The following is a 17084-nucleotide window of genomic DNA, read 5'->3' on the forward strand; positions in this document are numbered from 1 at the left end:
CAAGGGACACCTGGCTTCACCTGTGTTTTTTCAGTTTTAAAGCAAAGCGAAAAAGGCTATGATATATTTTAGTAAACAGGTGCAGATTTGCAAAAGCTTCAACCTTCCATCCATGCATTTGCACACACAACCTCACAAACACTTGACAGCCATGCAAACATTTCGGCCTCAAATCGCTTAAACTGTGGTCGCCAAAAGGTGAGGAAATATTTGCCAACCGACCTACCTACCATAAAAATAAAGATCGAAAACAATAAGATATTATTGACTATTATCCTGAGCCGCAGGTGTTATGGAGAAGACAACTGTGAAAACATTACATTACATTGCATTTAGCTGACGCTTTTATCCAAAGCGACTTACAACCTTTGCGTTCTGTCCAACCAACAGTCCAAAACCAAACAAAACATATTTATCATTTGTGACAAAAAAGCCGCAGATTATCACATTTGAGAAGGCTTCCTAAAATAATAACAAAACATTTATTTAATGAAAAAAATATCTCTGATTAATTTTTTGTCATGACATTTTGTGGATCAAGGCGTAATATCAATGAATGCAAGCAAGTCAGTGTGTTCTTGAGAAGCTTATCACAGGTGTAGGAAGCTGTTTTATAGATTGACCACATAATACATGTATAACTTAAAGGAATTGTAAGTAAACTTTAAGAACTTTAAGGTCCATTACGTTTCTTTATATTAATTAATAAAGTCTCAAGCGTGAATGGAAATTGGGTTGTGGGTCTTCAAAACACATTATGTATTATAAGTATGCATTATTTGTGCATTATTGCAGTATATAAAAATGAATATATAAACTTATAGATGTATCGGTGTAGGATGCAATCTATTTCTTCTTGTAGTTTGACTCCTCATCAACATTTATACAATATATGGACTGTTAGTGTCTGTGATATTGGGTGGCTTATTCTAATAGTGACTGTATGAGGTCATTTAAAGAGTCCTTTTAGTATTTTTCTTAAGAACGATGTCTGATGTATAGCCTACAGCCACCTTGAAGTAGCCTACATTTTTGAAATATGACAGTGTGTGGTATTGTTGTGGCCACCCCATTGCACTTGTTAGAATATAAGGCTTTAATTTGCAAAAGTTTATATTATTGCACATAGGTCACAGACCATGGCAAATTGAAGAAGCGCCCTTAATTAGCGTAACGAAGTGATTCTGACATCGCTATGCTTTCTAAGAACGAGGCGGGGGAGAACGGGGGCTGGCATCAAACGTAGGGGGAAAGTTTCAGTTTTTTTGGGTTCAGTAGCAGCACGTGGAGAAAGGAGTGGTCTGGGACTGGAATAATAAAACCTGGGAGGCAGAATGGGAGGGAAGCGGGGCTCAGATTTCAGCCTGACAGGGGGTAAGGGGCTGGACTGATATTTGGGAATATACGAAGATTCATTGAAGGCAACGGGGACATAAAACTACAGCGTCTGGCCTAAAGCGGTCGGTGCTGAATTTCTGCTGCAGGTCCGGGTCCTGCCGCTGGATTCCCCCATTGGTTTTTTTGGGAACTGTGATTGTCGAATGGTTCAGCTTTTGTAACGGGGGACACACACACTAATCACTGAGAGAAGCCTCCGATATCTTCGCACCTTTCTTTCTCCCTCACGGGCCCTGCATGTCTAATATTTAGACATGTTCAGAATAATGGATTCCAGGACTGTACTGCTACTCGTAGCCACTCAAGCCTGTCTATTAGCTGTTGTAAGATGTCAAGAAGAGGACCGTAAGTGACATTTCATTCATCTCAAAGAGCTTTAATGAACAAGAGCTAAAGTTGTAATACGGTGCATTTTGAGTGTTCTTCGGCAACAGGTTTATCTTGAAAGAAAGCACCTGAGCTTTGAATGGTGAAGTGCTTGTGTGTGGGCGCTTGGAGGGGATTTGGTTATCCCCTCGCACCTTCTAGGCGCATAAAGTTCATGATTGCCTGGATTCTCTGCTTCATGCTAATTTGTCTGATTGATGATTGTGGACCTTCTGTCTACCAGGATACCAGGATTATGTTACTGTGCTTGCAAGGTGTGATACAACTCAATATCAGAGTTGGGTGCGTACAAGTGATGCAATGGATGTGTGTAAGGTTTGCGCATAAATGAGTATGCAGTTTATTGTTGTTGCTTTTTTGGAGTACATCATTTAATTCAATTTGTTATTGCGGTTTGCATTCATTGTCGTTGAAGTTAAACTTCTGGAAAGCGGAGTTTCAGACTTTGATCCGCTACAGTGCAATGCCTCGCCGGCCGCCTCCCCCTTCTTTCTTAGTTTAAGCTGCCAGACACCTGTGGGTGCTTTAGATGCCTTGACAGACTCTCCTTTTAGCTGCAGATTCACTTAATATAGAGGATGAGAGGGGGAGGGGATGGGCAAAAAGGGAAAGGTGGTCAGGCTCAAGGGCCTTTGGTAAAAAGTGTTCACATTCCATTGCTGTCAGAGGGTATCCAGGCGAATCCTGGCATGTTGGGGTGGAAAGGTGGACTTATATCCGATATTCCCATAAAAAAGTGTTTTTCAATTTATTTCATTTAAGAATCCAATAGCAGTTATGGTATTCTTTATACCTGCAGACGTTCTACTGTCTTTGCAGTATTTTAAATACAACTTGAGTAAGGTTATTCATCATCATTATTGATTTTAGTTTTCACAGGAGACATTTGAGGGAGAAGGAGCACCAGCATATTGGAGCCAGAAATAACGTTCCATATAATTTCAAGATTTCCATCTGCAAAAAAGATTAGCCATAGGCCGTGACAATCAGCCCAAGGAGAGACAGAGCCAAGGTGCCAGAGATAGCTGATCGGAAAATATTGGCTTCTAAAGCAAAGATAGGATGTATTTTCCTAGAAGAAAAAGGGGGAACATTCCCAAAGAAATTGCAAGTCTCAGGTTACCCTTTCCAATATCGAGTCCCCTGGATAAACTCCTCTTCTTTTCTCAATTTTAACTGGAGGTCAAAATGAATCTGGGAGACAGTGAAGTGTTAAGAGGTCTGATTGTGAACTCAGCACCGCAGGCTCAATGGCCCCAATACACTCAGAGGGGACAGGGGTCACTCTTTAACTCTCAGTGTTGTGGAGTGTTCATGTAGGAGAGGAGCCCATAATAAGATGGGGGATCAAGGGCCTACAAGTATTTAACACAGTGAAAACTGAGTTGACTGCATACTGTCCTCAAAGTACACATGGGTTCACTTTAGAATTTTCATTGTTCATTTTACTTCCCTGGAAAACAGTTTGGCTGCCAACACACAGGAGCTGAGACTAACAAATTATCCTCAGTGACGAAAAGCCAGCTTTCTATCAGCTCAGAAGTATACAGAGAAGCCCTTTACCCAGAGTATCTCGAGAATCTTCTATATTTGAGCCAATGAAGGGACAGGTGCAGTCTTCTGACAGTGCATCCATGCTTGTAAAACTAAACGTCAAACCTGCAAGGTATGTGCATAAAAGAAGACCTTTTTTTTCTCTGGTATGTTTGAATTGGCATCTGACACAGCTATGGTTTCCAGATGGGGTTTAAAAATGTGCCCCATGTTGATACAAGGCAATAGTTTGTGAATTGCCCACTCTGTCCCCTTCCAGAAAGACCTCATTCATTGCTTCTGAGGTCCGTCGGGTTACCTAGACTTAAGCAGAGCTCAAAGGTAAATATAGCCACTGCACTTGCTCCTGTTCCTCACGGTATGAACCCTGAGGCCTTTCTTTTGGTGGAACCACTTTCACCCCTCGGTGCGGGTTCAGTGGCTCCAATCAGAGCATTTCTTTGAGCAACTGTTTGGCTTTCTGTTGACTTTTTAGGAAGCTGTCAGACTGGAAAATGAACAGGAATATGGCTGATTACTGAGTTCATTGTTAAATGTCCCTGAGTGGTGTCATTTACAGCTAGTACAGTACCTGTATTGAAACAGGCCCCACCTCCATCAGGTTCAGCTATGCTCACTTTGCCAGGCTGTGGCCTGAAAAAAATGTCATATACTGAAAGAACACTCTGTTAAGGGTGTCTCCAAAAGTGTAAACGAGGCCTATATTTAACTTAAGGAATTTAGGTCTCCAGCTCCTGTGAAGTTTTTGGAGGTTTCCTGCAGGTCTCGCTCAGCTGTGATTCTGTGAGGCTACACTGCCACCCTGAGGCCGTCTCAGAGGTTGCATTTGTGTGGATTCATTCAATAACTGGACTCAGTGGTGCTTATTTATTAATACATTGATAATGAACAAGATTTCATTGTTTTTTAAAGATGATTTTGGGGAGTCTTTATCTGATGGTGTACTTTATAGTCCAGAGATAGACAGTAAATGTGGAGGGAAGAGAGGATGTCAACAGAAGGGCAATAGCTGCACTAGAACCTAGAAGGTTTCTGTTTTAAGCTTCAACATTATTGATCAAAAAACTATGAATTGGAAATATTTGCTATAGTTTTAACATCTCAATTTTAAGATGTATTGGTTTTCTTTGTCATTTATCATAGTAATGTTCATATTTTTGGGTTTTGGACTGTTTCATTGTTGTTGGATAAAAACTGGCAATTTGAATACGTCAAATTCAGTCGATTTATCAGTTAATCAGGAACATAATTGGCAGGATAATCACTTGTGAAAATAAAAGTTGGTTGAAGTTCTAATGTAGATGTCCTTTGCCCCCTTGGCAAATGTGACACCCTGGAAGATTTTAAGAGAATGTGTTGATAGAAATATACAAAACTTTAAATTTGTCATTTACAGTTTTGTATTTCATTACAAAGAGATTTGATCACTGATCAAGTCCGTTTGTTGCCATATGCCCATCCTAACAGCTCAATGAAATGTAAACAAAAATGTTTTGTTCAAGCTTGTACTGGTAATGCACTGCATATGTGTTTAACACCTAAACAACATATTATTTACTTTGCTATACACCTCAAAGTCTTACAGTAAATACAATAATAGTTGTTGTTTATGTTTAAGACATTGCAGTGACTGCTTTTCATTCCTGACGCATAATCTCCTTTTTCCTCCCACCATCTACCTGCCTTGGCCTCTGTGTGTCCTCGTCTATGACCTCACACACAGAGGAGGATGTTTTAAGCTGTTTACAAGATGGACAGCGCTATAGTGACAAGGACGTGTGGAAACCAGAGCCTTGTCGCATCTGTGTGTGTGACACTGGAACCGTCCTGTGTGATGAAATTGTCTGCGAGGATCTTAAAGACTGCCCCAAACCTGAAATCCCATTCGGAGAGTGTTGCCCCATCTGTGCACCTGACCATTCTCCACCCATTGGTCGTAATTTATTTATCTCACATCTCTTATAAATAAATTGCTTTACAACATCATGTTGTTTACTTTGGGGATAAACTGACACATGGATATTTTTTTACTAATCAAAGGTTGGCCTCAAACACCAAAAAACGAAATAATTCATGCTATGTGTCAACCTTTGAATTGAATACAGTTTTTTTTATCCCCAAATCAAACAAATGATAAGAAAAAAAACAGCAACAGTGACACATCTGACCATTTCAGTGAAATGCTACCTCAACGTAATTTTTCCATAGCTGGCTCACCTTGGCCCCATCTTGCTTGAATACTCTTTTCTTCCCTGAGTATCATGAAAACATGTGGGAATCATTAAGGAAATACCTTAGTGAAGCAGACACGGCTTCACATTTCTACTCTATATCCTCTCTGAGGATTTCTGCAGATCTGATGGCGAGAAAAACTGTGACATTGCACTGAAACTCTTTAAAGGAACTATTTACTTTTAATTTTTCCTTATAAACAAGTTCAGTTTGGTCAGCATTTGAAATGCAAATACAGTCAGTTGAGGAGCATACATGAAATCAGAAGTGTCACTGTTTGCAATGCATGCTTGTGGATTAAAATGCTTTATAAAAATACTCATCTTTCATTAAAGGCTAAATTAAGTGCTTAGTGAGATATTGTAAGTTATCATACTGTAGGGCTGGCTATCGAAACTATCTGTCAGATTCTTATTCTTGTTTACATATTTTGTAAATATCTGATTCAAATCAACATTATGCAGATTTTTTGTCTGTTTGATAGATTCAAATGCCTGGAATGACTACTTCAATATAGAAAACATTTAACGCTTGGAAAGTATGGCTTCTGTATTGAAATGTTTATCTGGTGTTCTAGAAAAACATTTTTATTTTTTTTAAATGTATTATAAAATACACTATGTTGGTTCCATTTGTTCAAAAGGTTGCGGCATTATAACCAAAATACAATTATTAACGATAACCAGCCCTATCTTACTAGTATTCACATTCATATGTTATTGCTATTGCTCTTTACCAATGCTTATTAGAACTATTTTGCTTCTTACTCTTCCTTTCACCTGCAGCCGCTTTGCTTCTGCTCTGAGCTCTTAAGATGGTGAATCAACCAACACTTTTTCATCCTGATGGGCTTTTTGGTGCCACAAATACGATTAGGTGGTGCATGTTAGACTAGTTTAGTTTCGCAAAGTTAGAATTGCTATAAGCGCGTTTAGACTTTATAGGACTATGTGAAATACTGTGCAACCCTCTGCGATTGTTTTTGTGTATAGTCCATTCGCTAACTTTGATCTGTTTTTCCCCTGTAACCTGCTTTACCACATAACAGGATCACCAGGAGTCAAGGTGAGACACCAGATGCTCTGTGTATGAGTGTGTGAGCTAGTGTGCATGCATGCATATGTGTGTGTAAGTGTGTGTAAGAAAGCTCTCCAGCACCTGCAATTTAATCTGTATCTATCCCAGACTCATATCAGTGCTGCTGGGTGACCCTATTTATGGATTTAGATGAGACTTTGATGCGAAAGAGCTTTGCCAGATGGATAATAGTTATTTCCTCCTCAACACTACATGCCATATTTATATGTCTAATGAGAGTGTATGATGCACTTATTTCCAATATTTTGCTGTTGCCCAGTTTCCCTAAAATGTCAAATGTTCCATGAGAGCTGTTGTTTATTTGGTCTCTTAGTGGTCCAAAACACATGTGTAAGAAAAGACGGTCGGGGGCCTAACTGGTTTTTAATATATCTATATTTTTGGTGCTCCTAAAACTAATTACTGTTTTCCTACCCTGTCTTTCCTAAATTAGGGTCAGAAAGGTGAACCTGGAGACATTACAGATGTAAGTTGACACCACTCAACACTAAAAATACATTTCAATACATTGTTTTTAAATGCCATATCTTACCATTGACATACCAGAAAGTAAAAAATAAACATATGAAAATAAACCATTACAAGTATGAGTGTTATCCTATTACACATTATACAAGGCACGAAGAACTTCATGAACTGATGAATTTGTGCCGCCGTGTGCTTTGATAGAAATAGCTCATATTGAAAGTACATAATATGAGATGGATCACAGAGGATTCTCTTAACGCTTAAGTCAAAGAGAGACTAAAGATTGTGATGATCTTTCTGACCTACGACTTCATTAAAGTCTGAACTGAATGTGATAGCTTTGATTTCAATAATATTGAGTAATTGCACTTAGTTACATACCAGCATTTTACCCCTGCCTATGGCTCTATTCAAGACTAGCCTTTAGTCATTAGAGACATACCTGAAATGACTGAGTCTGGAGAAATAACTGAAGAAGTCAAAGCTTAAATACCATCAGGAAGAAAGAAAAGGGAGAGAGGAGGAGGCAAGTCTGTTAGCCCAATTGTCAGAAGACAGCCAAGCACAATAAAGCCTCCATACAATCCTCCATAAAGATCCCCACAGGCTAGAGGAGAACAGAGAGAGTAAACTCACTGCTGCTGCTGCTGCTGCACCTGGAAATGCTTACCCCTACAAGTTCAAGGCAGGAAATAAGAGGGCATTGTTTATTGTACGTTTCCTACAATGCCATGCCCGAAGAGATTAGCAATTAACAAGCCTGTTCTGATGAAATAAAGATAATGCTTCCCCTCCGTGTGGCAAGAGAGTTAAACCTCACAAATACATCTGGTTGGTTTCGAGTATACAGCTTGTGCACTGAAATACACGCTGATACTCTACATATGCACAGTGGCGGCACCAGGGTATGGCTGGGGTAGGCTACAGCCAGAGTTGGGTGTAACGTGTTACACTGTATTCCTGTAATAATATTACTTTTGTTGGTAACGGAGTAGTGTAACGCGTTTTATAATTCAGTAATCACACTACAGTTACTAACATTGCCCCGACACGCGCTACTTCGTTACTTTGATAAAAATCTGTCATAATCACACTGACAGACAAGAGGGGTTTCCGCCGCAGGTTTATATGTAGGCTACATAATCTGTGCAATTTGCCCGTCCACATCTCCACGTGCAGTGCTGCATAAACATGGCTGAGTCAGCGATAACTTTCAAGGGGTGGAGGTATGCCCATTATTTTGAGTTCGTCCGAAGAATAGACAGGAATGTGACGGTGAGGTGCAAACTGTGTCCAGCCAAGAAGCTGTTATCCACTGCTGCAGGGACATGCACAGGTACGGGCTAATGTTGCCCAGGCAACGGCCCGTTTGGCCTTTTCGGCTGACCTGTTACTTTAAAAAAAAGTAATATATTACACTACTTCGTTACTCTCTAAATAAAGTAAAAAATACTCTGGCGCATATGTTCTGCATATGCAGAACAAATATATAACATTTTCTAACATCTTGTTTTTTCTCTTTTTTGCTTGACCAGGTTGTAGGACCAAGAGGACCAGGTGGCCCAATGGTATGCATCAATTTCTGCATTTTTCCTTTGAAAGATTTTACAATTTGCTTTATATACAGTATAGACCATTTCAGATAAAAAAAGAGAAAATCTGCACAATAACCATACAAGTATTGTTGTAATTGCTGGTTGTAGTAACAGGAAGTGTGATCTGACTCAAAAGTGGCAGAGTTTATATCTGATGCTTCAACTCACATGTATATGAGAATGCATCTGATGTTTAACTACTTCCCTGTCTCCTTTTCTCCAGGGCCCATCAGGAGAGCAAGGAAAACGAGGATCAAGAGGAGATAGCGGGGAGAAGGTCAGTTAAAACAAATATGAAACGATGTTGCCGCTATGTCTTGTCATTTTAAATTCAAAAACTAGACACACACTCTGCTCCTTTAAGAATTACAGTATGTCCTATTGAGTGCTATAGCTTTAGGTCTTTGGGGGGGTGTGGTGGGTGGATGGGGTATCTGCTGCAGCTTGCAGGGTTGCAGAATGGTGGCCTTTCATTGAGCAGCTCAGTGTAAGTAGTCATGTGTCGTTCCCATTAGGTTGTGATCTGCTGAGGTCTGGGTTGTTTAGCAGATGTGGGACTCTCAGAGACTCATAATGTAAACCTCTGCTTCTCTCTATCAAGTCAGTCAGTGTGGGAAATCAACATCGCCGCACTCACCACGCTTTGATCATTGCATTAATGTAACAACATTTGGAGGTGATAATTGCTTCAGGCAAGGAGTTTATGTCTTGTAGTATTCTTGTTTATGCAGATTTAAGCATAAAGCAGGCTTACTTTTGGCGAGCAGAGGTTGAGCAGCCTTTTAGGTGTGCAGCGCATTCTTTGCTCAGGATCCCCTTGCAGGGTAATTGGTCACTACATGCACAGAGGTATGCCAGGTAGTCTGATTTGGGCTGATAAATCTACAACCTCTGCATTTTGAAGGTTTTTGAATTCTTCTTAACCCTTAAATATCATGTTTAGTTCAGTTCAAAATGACAACCTTCAGTCCTGATGGATCTCTGTTCGCTACCAGCCGGTCATGTGCCGTCAAGGTTACTCATGTAGACAGTCAGAGCAGACTGGAGAAGGATCAACTGAGCATTAAGCTTCTGTCAACAGTTCCTGACTAATGTAGTCCAGTGGTGTGGCATCTGCCAGCAACTGTGTAATGATTTATTCAAAGTACTTCTCAGCTATAATATTGGCACAAAGGCCTGAAGTGAATCAACTGTGACTTGTAAAGATGATTATTTAACACCATCCTGTGCTCAAACAGTATGTGCTTAGAAATTCAGTGGATTTGGTTCATTTTAAAGTTGATATAATATCAGAGCCAAATGTTTTTTACTCAATTATATGTATTTTGCATTTGGATATCATATACAATTGGTAGTCTCAGTTGTCAAGAAGCATATTGTACATAGACATTTTTAAATATATTATATATTTGAGTATAGCTTCAATTATTATCAGATTTAGTAGATGAACAGGATTTTAGGAATTGTTTGTGTTAAATGCCATAAAGGTTCTTAAATTAGAAAATGTGCGATTTATTGTTTTTTTTTATTTGAAACAAACTAAGTCTAACTTTGGGAAACTATATATTTGTTTCACTTTTTATGTACCCACTAATTGATGGATTTGACTTATTCTCAAGAGCTTGCATCATTGGTAATTTGAGTTACAAATAGGAATAACATTGATCATTCGGTATGAGCATTTGATTTATTGCAATATTATCTATTTATTTCAGGGAACCCCTGGTCCCCGCGGCAGAGATGGTGAGCCTGGCACCCCCGGAAACCCCGGCCCCCCTGGACCTGCAGGGCCTAATGGACCCCCTGGACTTGGTGGAGTAAGTATCACATGAGAAAAATGGGCGGGTTAGAATTCACTGAAGACATAGGATCAGACAGGTTGAACACTGATGCAAGGCCAATAATGGGTTTACTTGGATTGGCCGGAAAGGCAAGAGAGGATGGGAAAATGGAGCCGGGAGATAATCGAAGAGCACAAAAGATGTGGGAAATGTTTTGGAGTTAGGAGGAGGCAGAAAGACAACAGCAAGTAGATGCAGAGAGGGAGAATAGAGCAAATGCCTCTCATTCTTTGTAAGAGAAAGGGAAGGAGGAGGTGGAAGGGCAGGAGGTAGTATCATAGACTTGGGGAGGGAGGGGAAGGAGCTTTTCCTGGGGGGGAACAAAGAGACTCTTTGTGAAGAGGAGAGAAATGAAAACTGTTCACATGCCCTCTGTCTCTCGTCTGCATCAGGATTCACATAATAAGCTCTGCTGCCCAAATTCTATTAAAAGCTGAACCTGTCTCCTGCCAAAATGACACAGCATCCTCCAAACTCTGCGAATAAAAGACAGCATATTTGGCTTCCAGATAAATACTCTTTGGAATAGACACTGAAACCAAACTTTTAAAGTTAATGCAGTCTTTCTTCTCCTTTTTTAGCGGGCTTGTTATATATTCCAGCAGATGCTTTACCCTGCAGCCAATCTGAAATATTGACCTTAAAAGCCTAATCACTGAGATGTCTTAAATGTTTTTTAAAAGTACCTGAAGATGGCCTTGTTAGCCGCATTTAGAGCGCATTCCATGAAACAGCAATGCCCTGGGTGCGTTTCCGGCCTTAGGTCATTTGTTGTATGTCATTCCCCTTTCTATCCCTCTCTTTCCCCCCCCCATTTATTTACTTCCCTTTGTCACTTCAATGCTACTTTTATATATCTCGATACAAATCTTATTGATCCCTTTCTTTTGCCTTTTTCAGAACTTTGCTGCTCAGATGGCAGGTGGATTTGACGAGAAGTCTGGCGGCGCTCAGATGGGTGTGATGCAAGGACCAATGGTGAGCGAGCGATGAGACCTGCTGCCCCTCCCGTCATGTGTTTTGTTACAGTCGGCTGCTTATGTATCTGCCTGGATGCTAAAGTCTTGAAGTGGGTCAGGACCAAGGACACATAACAATACACACTGCCCTCCCACCTGAAGACCTGGGTAACAGATTTGTGCTGGAAGCGTCTTGACCCAAACCACACTTTTACCAGCTCAAACAACTACTGCAGAAAATGTGGTTATCAAATGTGAAAACTACAAAATAGACATCACCACCTTTACCAGGAGAGCAGATACCCATAAGGATTAAAAAGAAAATCAAGGATGGGATGAAGACTAATTCAAGAATAATCCCAGGGATTTTAAGCATCTCCAGTGCTTTTCCCCTTCCGTTGTTAATAGTTTTGGGAAGAAAAAGGTCGGTCCACAACTATTGGAGACAAAAAACCGACACAGTTCTAGGTCCTCTTGGAAAAGAAACACCTCAAATGGAGTACAGAGGGTTATTTTTAAAAATTGAGGAAACAGCCCTTGATCATCATTATATTTCAAGCCCATGAAAAACCGCCACTGCCGACGGGAAGCTGGCACTGCAGCTTACCCGAATGGAGCAAGGAGCACACTGGGAGCTATTTTGTTTTGGTTTGGAGAGCCGCACAGCAATTTGGCAGAGTCTCAGCCCAGCAGAAGTATGAGAAGCGAGGACTGGTGGGGGGGGGATTAGTTCCACACAGCTAGCAGCCATGTGTGTGACTTCACTCCCACTCACTGTCCTTCCACACGTCTGTCATGTCTGATCTAAGCCACAATACTGGGTCCTTTTGAAGCCAGCCCACGTTTACTTTGGCGTTGGTCGGATAGAGCAGTGAAAGAAGAGACTGAACTGATGTTAAATCAAAACCTAACCCCTTATTCATTTGCTCCTACACCTACGTACCTATCCTTCAAACAACACTCCTACTCAAATAAATGCAAACACACATAAGTTTGCATGTCTCCCAAAAACACATTTAAAAAGTGCTGAAGATATAGAGCCCTATTGATAAGTCTCAGTCCGCTGTGGTTAATGGCTTCCCACACCCCCTGAAAGCTTACTTTCATTAGTTTCTGAGGACCACTGTGCTGCGTTTTCTTTGGCTGCCATCCTTGATTTTATTTAAGTAAAACCATGATGCTAAAGTGTGGTTTTACAAAAGCAAGCCTGCTGAGAAGAATATGTTTTATGCAAAAGGAAAAGCTGTCAGGAGGAATCTGAAGTAACTGAAGACTTTTACGATACCAACCTCTACAGTCCTATCATTCCTTGAACAGCTGATAGTTTGTGTATATGTGTGTCATATAGAAAGGCAGACAGAGGGAAACAAACATTAAGATTTGGCTCATCACCTCCACAGAATGTCATCTTCTGCTGTTAAGCAGTGATGCATGAAGTTGAAGTAGAAATTAAGCTGGCGTGTGACTCCAGCCAGAAGCAAATTAAGGTTGAGTTAGAGATAGTTTAGTTGAAGAGATTTCACCTTTTGTTTTTGTGGCCTGAATTCTACCATTCATAGATGAGAGATTTCAGCTTCATGTTGTTTTTCATTCCATTTCAAAGTGTAACAAGTCATGTGGAGTTCAAACACTCCTCTTAAGAGTACAGCACTACCACTGCCGACCTTTGAACTGTAGAAACACGCAGCAGGTGGGAAAAAGAGCTGCGAGAAGAAGATGGAGGGGGGTAGACAGTAAAAAAAGAAAGAGATTGAAAGCAAGAGACTCACTGATTGCAGCTGAGGAATTTCAAACGATTTATGGATTTAACAAGCAGAGCCGTTGAGTTTGTGTAGCTTCAGGGCAAAGCAGGTGTTATTACATTATATTTTCTGACCGAATTTCAGTTGACAAAAACAAGTCCTTTCCCCTTAATACTCACAATTGCAAAATGTAAAAATAATAACGGTGCCGTGGTGTTTTATATGTGTGTGTGTGTGTGTGTGTGTGTGTGTGTGTGTGTGTGTGTGTGTGTGTGTGTGTGTGTGTGTGTGTGTGTGTGTGTGTGTTGTGTGTGTGTGTGTGTGGTGTACTGGTAAAATATGTGATTATATGTGGTTAGTCTGATGTTGTGTCTCTTTTCTCTCGTCTCCCCCTCAGGGCCCCATGGGACCCAGAGGACCACCTGGCCCCAGCGGATCACCTGTAAGTACCTCCTCTGCGCCCCAGACAACACGAGCAGCATGCACCTGTAGACTAAATCCTTTGTTCGGCCACAGACAGGCTAATCTCTTAATAGTAACATGCTTGATGCTGTGTAGTGTTCATAAGTCACATTGTCTACTTCCCCTGAATGTATTTAATACCAATAACGACCCCAAAATGACCAGTGTTACTCTGCCACCTCCAACAAAGCGAGCATACAGTACCACAGATAAATGTGTACACACAGCCCTGTTTTTAACTGCGAGGGTCTGCCGTTTTCCGGAGGAAGGTGGCACATGAAGAGTACTTTAGTTTCACAGCTGCAGCCTGCAGGGCTTTTCCCCCACCACGACCGCGGTGAACTGTAGAACATCTGACAATGTAGCTTTCAAGGAGACTACTGGGCTTACACACCTCACACACACACCTTTCTCTGCTTGTTCCTGACACCAAGTTCTACCTGTAGCCCTTTGAGGCCTCCTGAGAAGAGCGATTAGGTTTTAGTTAATGCCAGCTGACATGCCTCAACTTGATGGTTTAAATTACCCTGAGCCCACTTTTGGAGAGAATGATTTTTTCTTGGAAGTTTTTAACTGATTTTGGAAAAGATTCAAAGGAGGTAGACTTTCTCAGAATAGACAGCATGACATTTGTAGGACATGTGTCTATGAACTTGATTTTGCTCAATTCAACAAACTATTTCATTTTAAACTGAAAATAAGATTTGCAGTGTTAACTACATTTTTACAACATAAACAATATTTAATATAGATTGTTTAGCAACAGTTATCACACAATAAAAGTTGTCATAACAAGTTGCTCTAAAACACATGGATGTTGAGTCTATTGTTTCCCATAGCCCAGATTGACATATCCATTGATGGATTTGATGGATTGATGGATTTGTTTGACCAAAAGGAGAAAAGCCCAATATATTCAAGTACTTATAAGATGAAAGAAACCAGCAAACAAATCTCATTTGAGAAACTGGAAAAGGTCATATATCAAAGTAGTTGATTCATGTTCTCTTCTGTTCAATTATTTGTGTTTGTATCCTCCTCTCAGTGACTGTATCAAAACTTTTACTTTCTTGTTTCTACATCCTAGGGCCCACAAGGTTTCCAAGGCAACCCAGGGGAGGCTGGAGAGCCTGGACAGTCTGTAAGTATGCCACAGGGTCAACAATGTGATTTATAATATATACTTACTGTACCCTATAAACCTCCTCTCCCTTTTTATCTTTGTCTTTTCCTTTCTTCTTCTTGTGAAAAGTCAGTCACTGCTACCTCATGTCCATAAAGTTCCTAACACTTTCTAACCTTTTATTGCCCCCACTAACTTTGACTGTTTTATCCTTCTCAGTTTGACCTGCCAGCTTCTTCAATTTCAACATTGAGAGTCAAAGCTTACAGTAAAATGCTCAAACCCAAAGCTGTGTGAATCTGAACTGGCCTTCTGCTGTTGTACTCTCTTCTTTTGGGGAGCAGATTTACAGTTTTCTCATAATTAATTATTCTTTTTTGACCCATCTTTTCACTGACAACTTCCAGAGTGGGTTGCAGCCCTCCTGTTCTGCCAGATAATTGCCTACCTCTCACATAACCCCTCTGAAACAGAAAAATCCTACCCCTTTTTTATTTCGTTTTTTTTGTCAGTCCTTCTTACAAGTCCTGCTTTTTAGTTGTTTTTTGTTCATCTTTGCAACCCCCTCTCCACTCTTACTCACCCCAAACTAAGCTTCCAGAAATCCCACCACCCCTCCCCTGTTTTCCCCCTCCCTCAGCAGGTAGACAATGCAGGGTCTCCCCACTGCTGCGTTAATCTGCTCTTGTGGAGTTCAGATATGCCGCTTCTGAGGTGCCCTCTCCAGCACATCATTAAGGCCGATTAGAATCAAGCTTCTTTCCAGAAAATAACTTGACAGTTGTAGACGTGGGACAGAAGTGTTATTGAAGACCAGAGATGATTTAGGCTTTTGAAGTTACAAGAGCTGAACATAACCAACAGGATGCCTTTAATAGCTAAATCGAATCAGAAAAAATATATTAGTGTTTTTTATATAGTGTTACCTCAAAGATGTTGTTTTTATGCAAAGAAAAAGAAAGAGGAGTCCTTCAAATTAAAGTATAGCGGCAGTATCAATAGGCATTTATACACACAAGAGTGAGGAAGCTGAGAACCTGGCAGACATACATAAATAATAACACAAACATCTGAATTTTTGGATCAAATAAGGATATCAAAGTATTTGTTCCATCTTCTTAAGCTGAAATATACTGTAATTAACCATCGTAATAGTGTCATTATTGTGTATGATTGCCATGGTGCTTTTATACAGACAGATGCTCACATTAACCAGAAAGCAAGATGATAATGTGTGCATTAACTGCTCTAGCTGTTTTTGATGAATAGCTTTAATGCATTACTAGTTTGAGCTTGTGTAAATGAATATAACACAGGGCTGGTTGTAAAGTGGAAGAGAGAAGGAGTTGTCTCCACATGCTAAGAATTATAAATCTAAACTGAGGGGCGCTGCCCTCTTTTGGTCATGAATAGAAACTTTTGTCTCACCTTTTGATTATTTTTCTTTACTAATAGGGCCCCCTGGGTCCCCGTGGCCCCTCCGGACCTTCTGGAAAACCCGGAGATGATGTAAGTGTGCCGGTTAAAACTTCATAAAACTGTGAATACCTAACCCACACGCAGAAGGTCTGACAAGGTTGATAGAAATGTAGTCACCGTTCTCATATCTCTGTACAATATCAACGTTTCTTCTAATTGTCCTCTAACTTTGACAAAGAAAATTGAGAAATAAATGCTTTAGGGGCCTTTCCTGACTCAACGAGCAGAAATACAAAGTCAGTCATATTTGTCATACTGTAGGTAAATTCTGCTGATTATGACGACTCATACCTGGCATTTTGAAACATAATAGTACAATGTAACACTTCCATTTCTGCCACCTGTTTTATGTCTTGTCCTTATATGTTTCTTTGTTAAGCGACCTTGGGTTGATGAAAGGCGCTATATAAATTATTATTAAATAAGTTATTATTATTATTATTACATACATATTTAAACAGTGTGACATTACACTTAAGGGTAGTACTTATAAAGTCAATCACAGTGTCTTTATTATGAATTGATATTATCGGCCGTTGTTAGTGCCTTCATATTTTTACAAAGTAAACTTAATTATTCTATTTCAATGCCCTACCATTTTGTATCTGAATATGTTTTTCAACATTAAGTTGTTCTGTCAAGGCCCTATTTTATTTATTATAAGAGAAGAGATCCTCAGTCAGTCTGCTTAATGCTTTTTCTAAAGCGTTGCAACAAATTGACATAAATATTGCTTATTTACCTGA

At 40.1% G+C, this 17084-nt stretch overlaps 1 protein-coding gene across 1 annotated transcript in view; it reads left to right on the forward strand.

Moving 5' to 3' along the window:
* Window positions 1–1455: 1455 nt before the first annotated feature.
* col2a1b (collagen, type II, alpha 1b) overlaps window positions 1456–17084 on the forward strand; it is a 45243-nt gene continuing 29614 nt past the window's right edge. The window contains exons 1-11 of the mRNA XM_010796259.1: window positions 1456–1743; window positions 5063–5272; window positions 6620–6636; window positions 7103–7135; window positions 8673–8705; window positions 8956–9009; window positions 10448–10549; window positions 11474–11551; window positions 13672–13716; window positions 14824–14877; window positions 16315–16368. Of these exons, the coding sequence (XP_010794561.1) occupies window positions 1653–1743; window positions 5063–5272; window positions 6620–6636; window positions 7103–7135; window positions 8673–8705; window positions 8956–9009; window positions 10448–10549; window positions 11474–11551; window positions 13672–13716; window positions 14824–14877; window positions 16315–16368 (771 nt within the window). The 5' untranslated portion in view covers window positions 1456–1652. The remainder of the gene's footprint in view (window positions 1744–5062; window positions 5273–6619; window positions 6637–7102; window positions 7136–8672; window positions 8706–8955; window positions 9010–10447; window positions 10550–11473; window positions 11552–13671; window positions 13717–14823; window positions 14878–16314; window positions 16369–17084) is intronic.

Source organism: Notothenia coriiceps, unplaced genomic scaffold (genome assembly GCF_000735185.1).
Source record: "Notothenia coriiceps isolate Sejong01 unplaced genomic scaffold, NC01 NC01_scaffold00037250, whole genome shotgun sequence".
In the NCBI taxonomy this organism is placed as follows: Eukaryota; Metazoa; Chordata; class Actinopteri; order Perciformes; family Nototheniidae; genus Notothenia; species Notothenia coriiceps.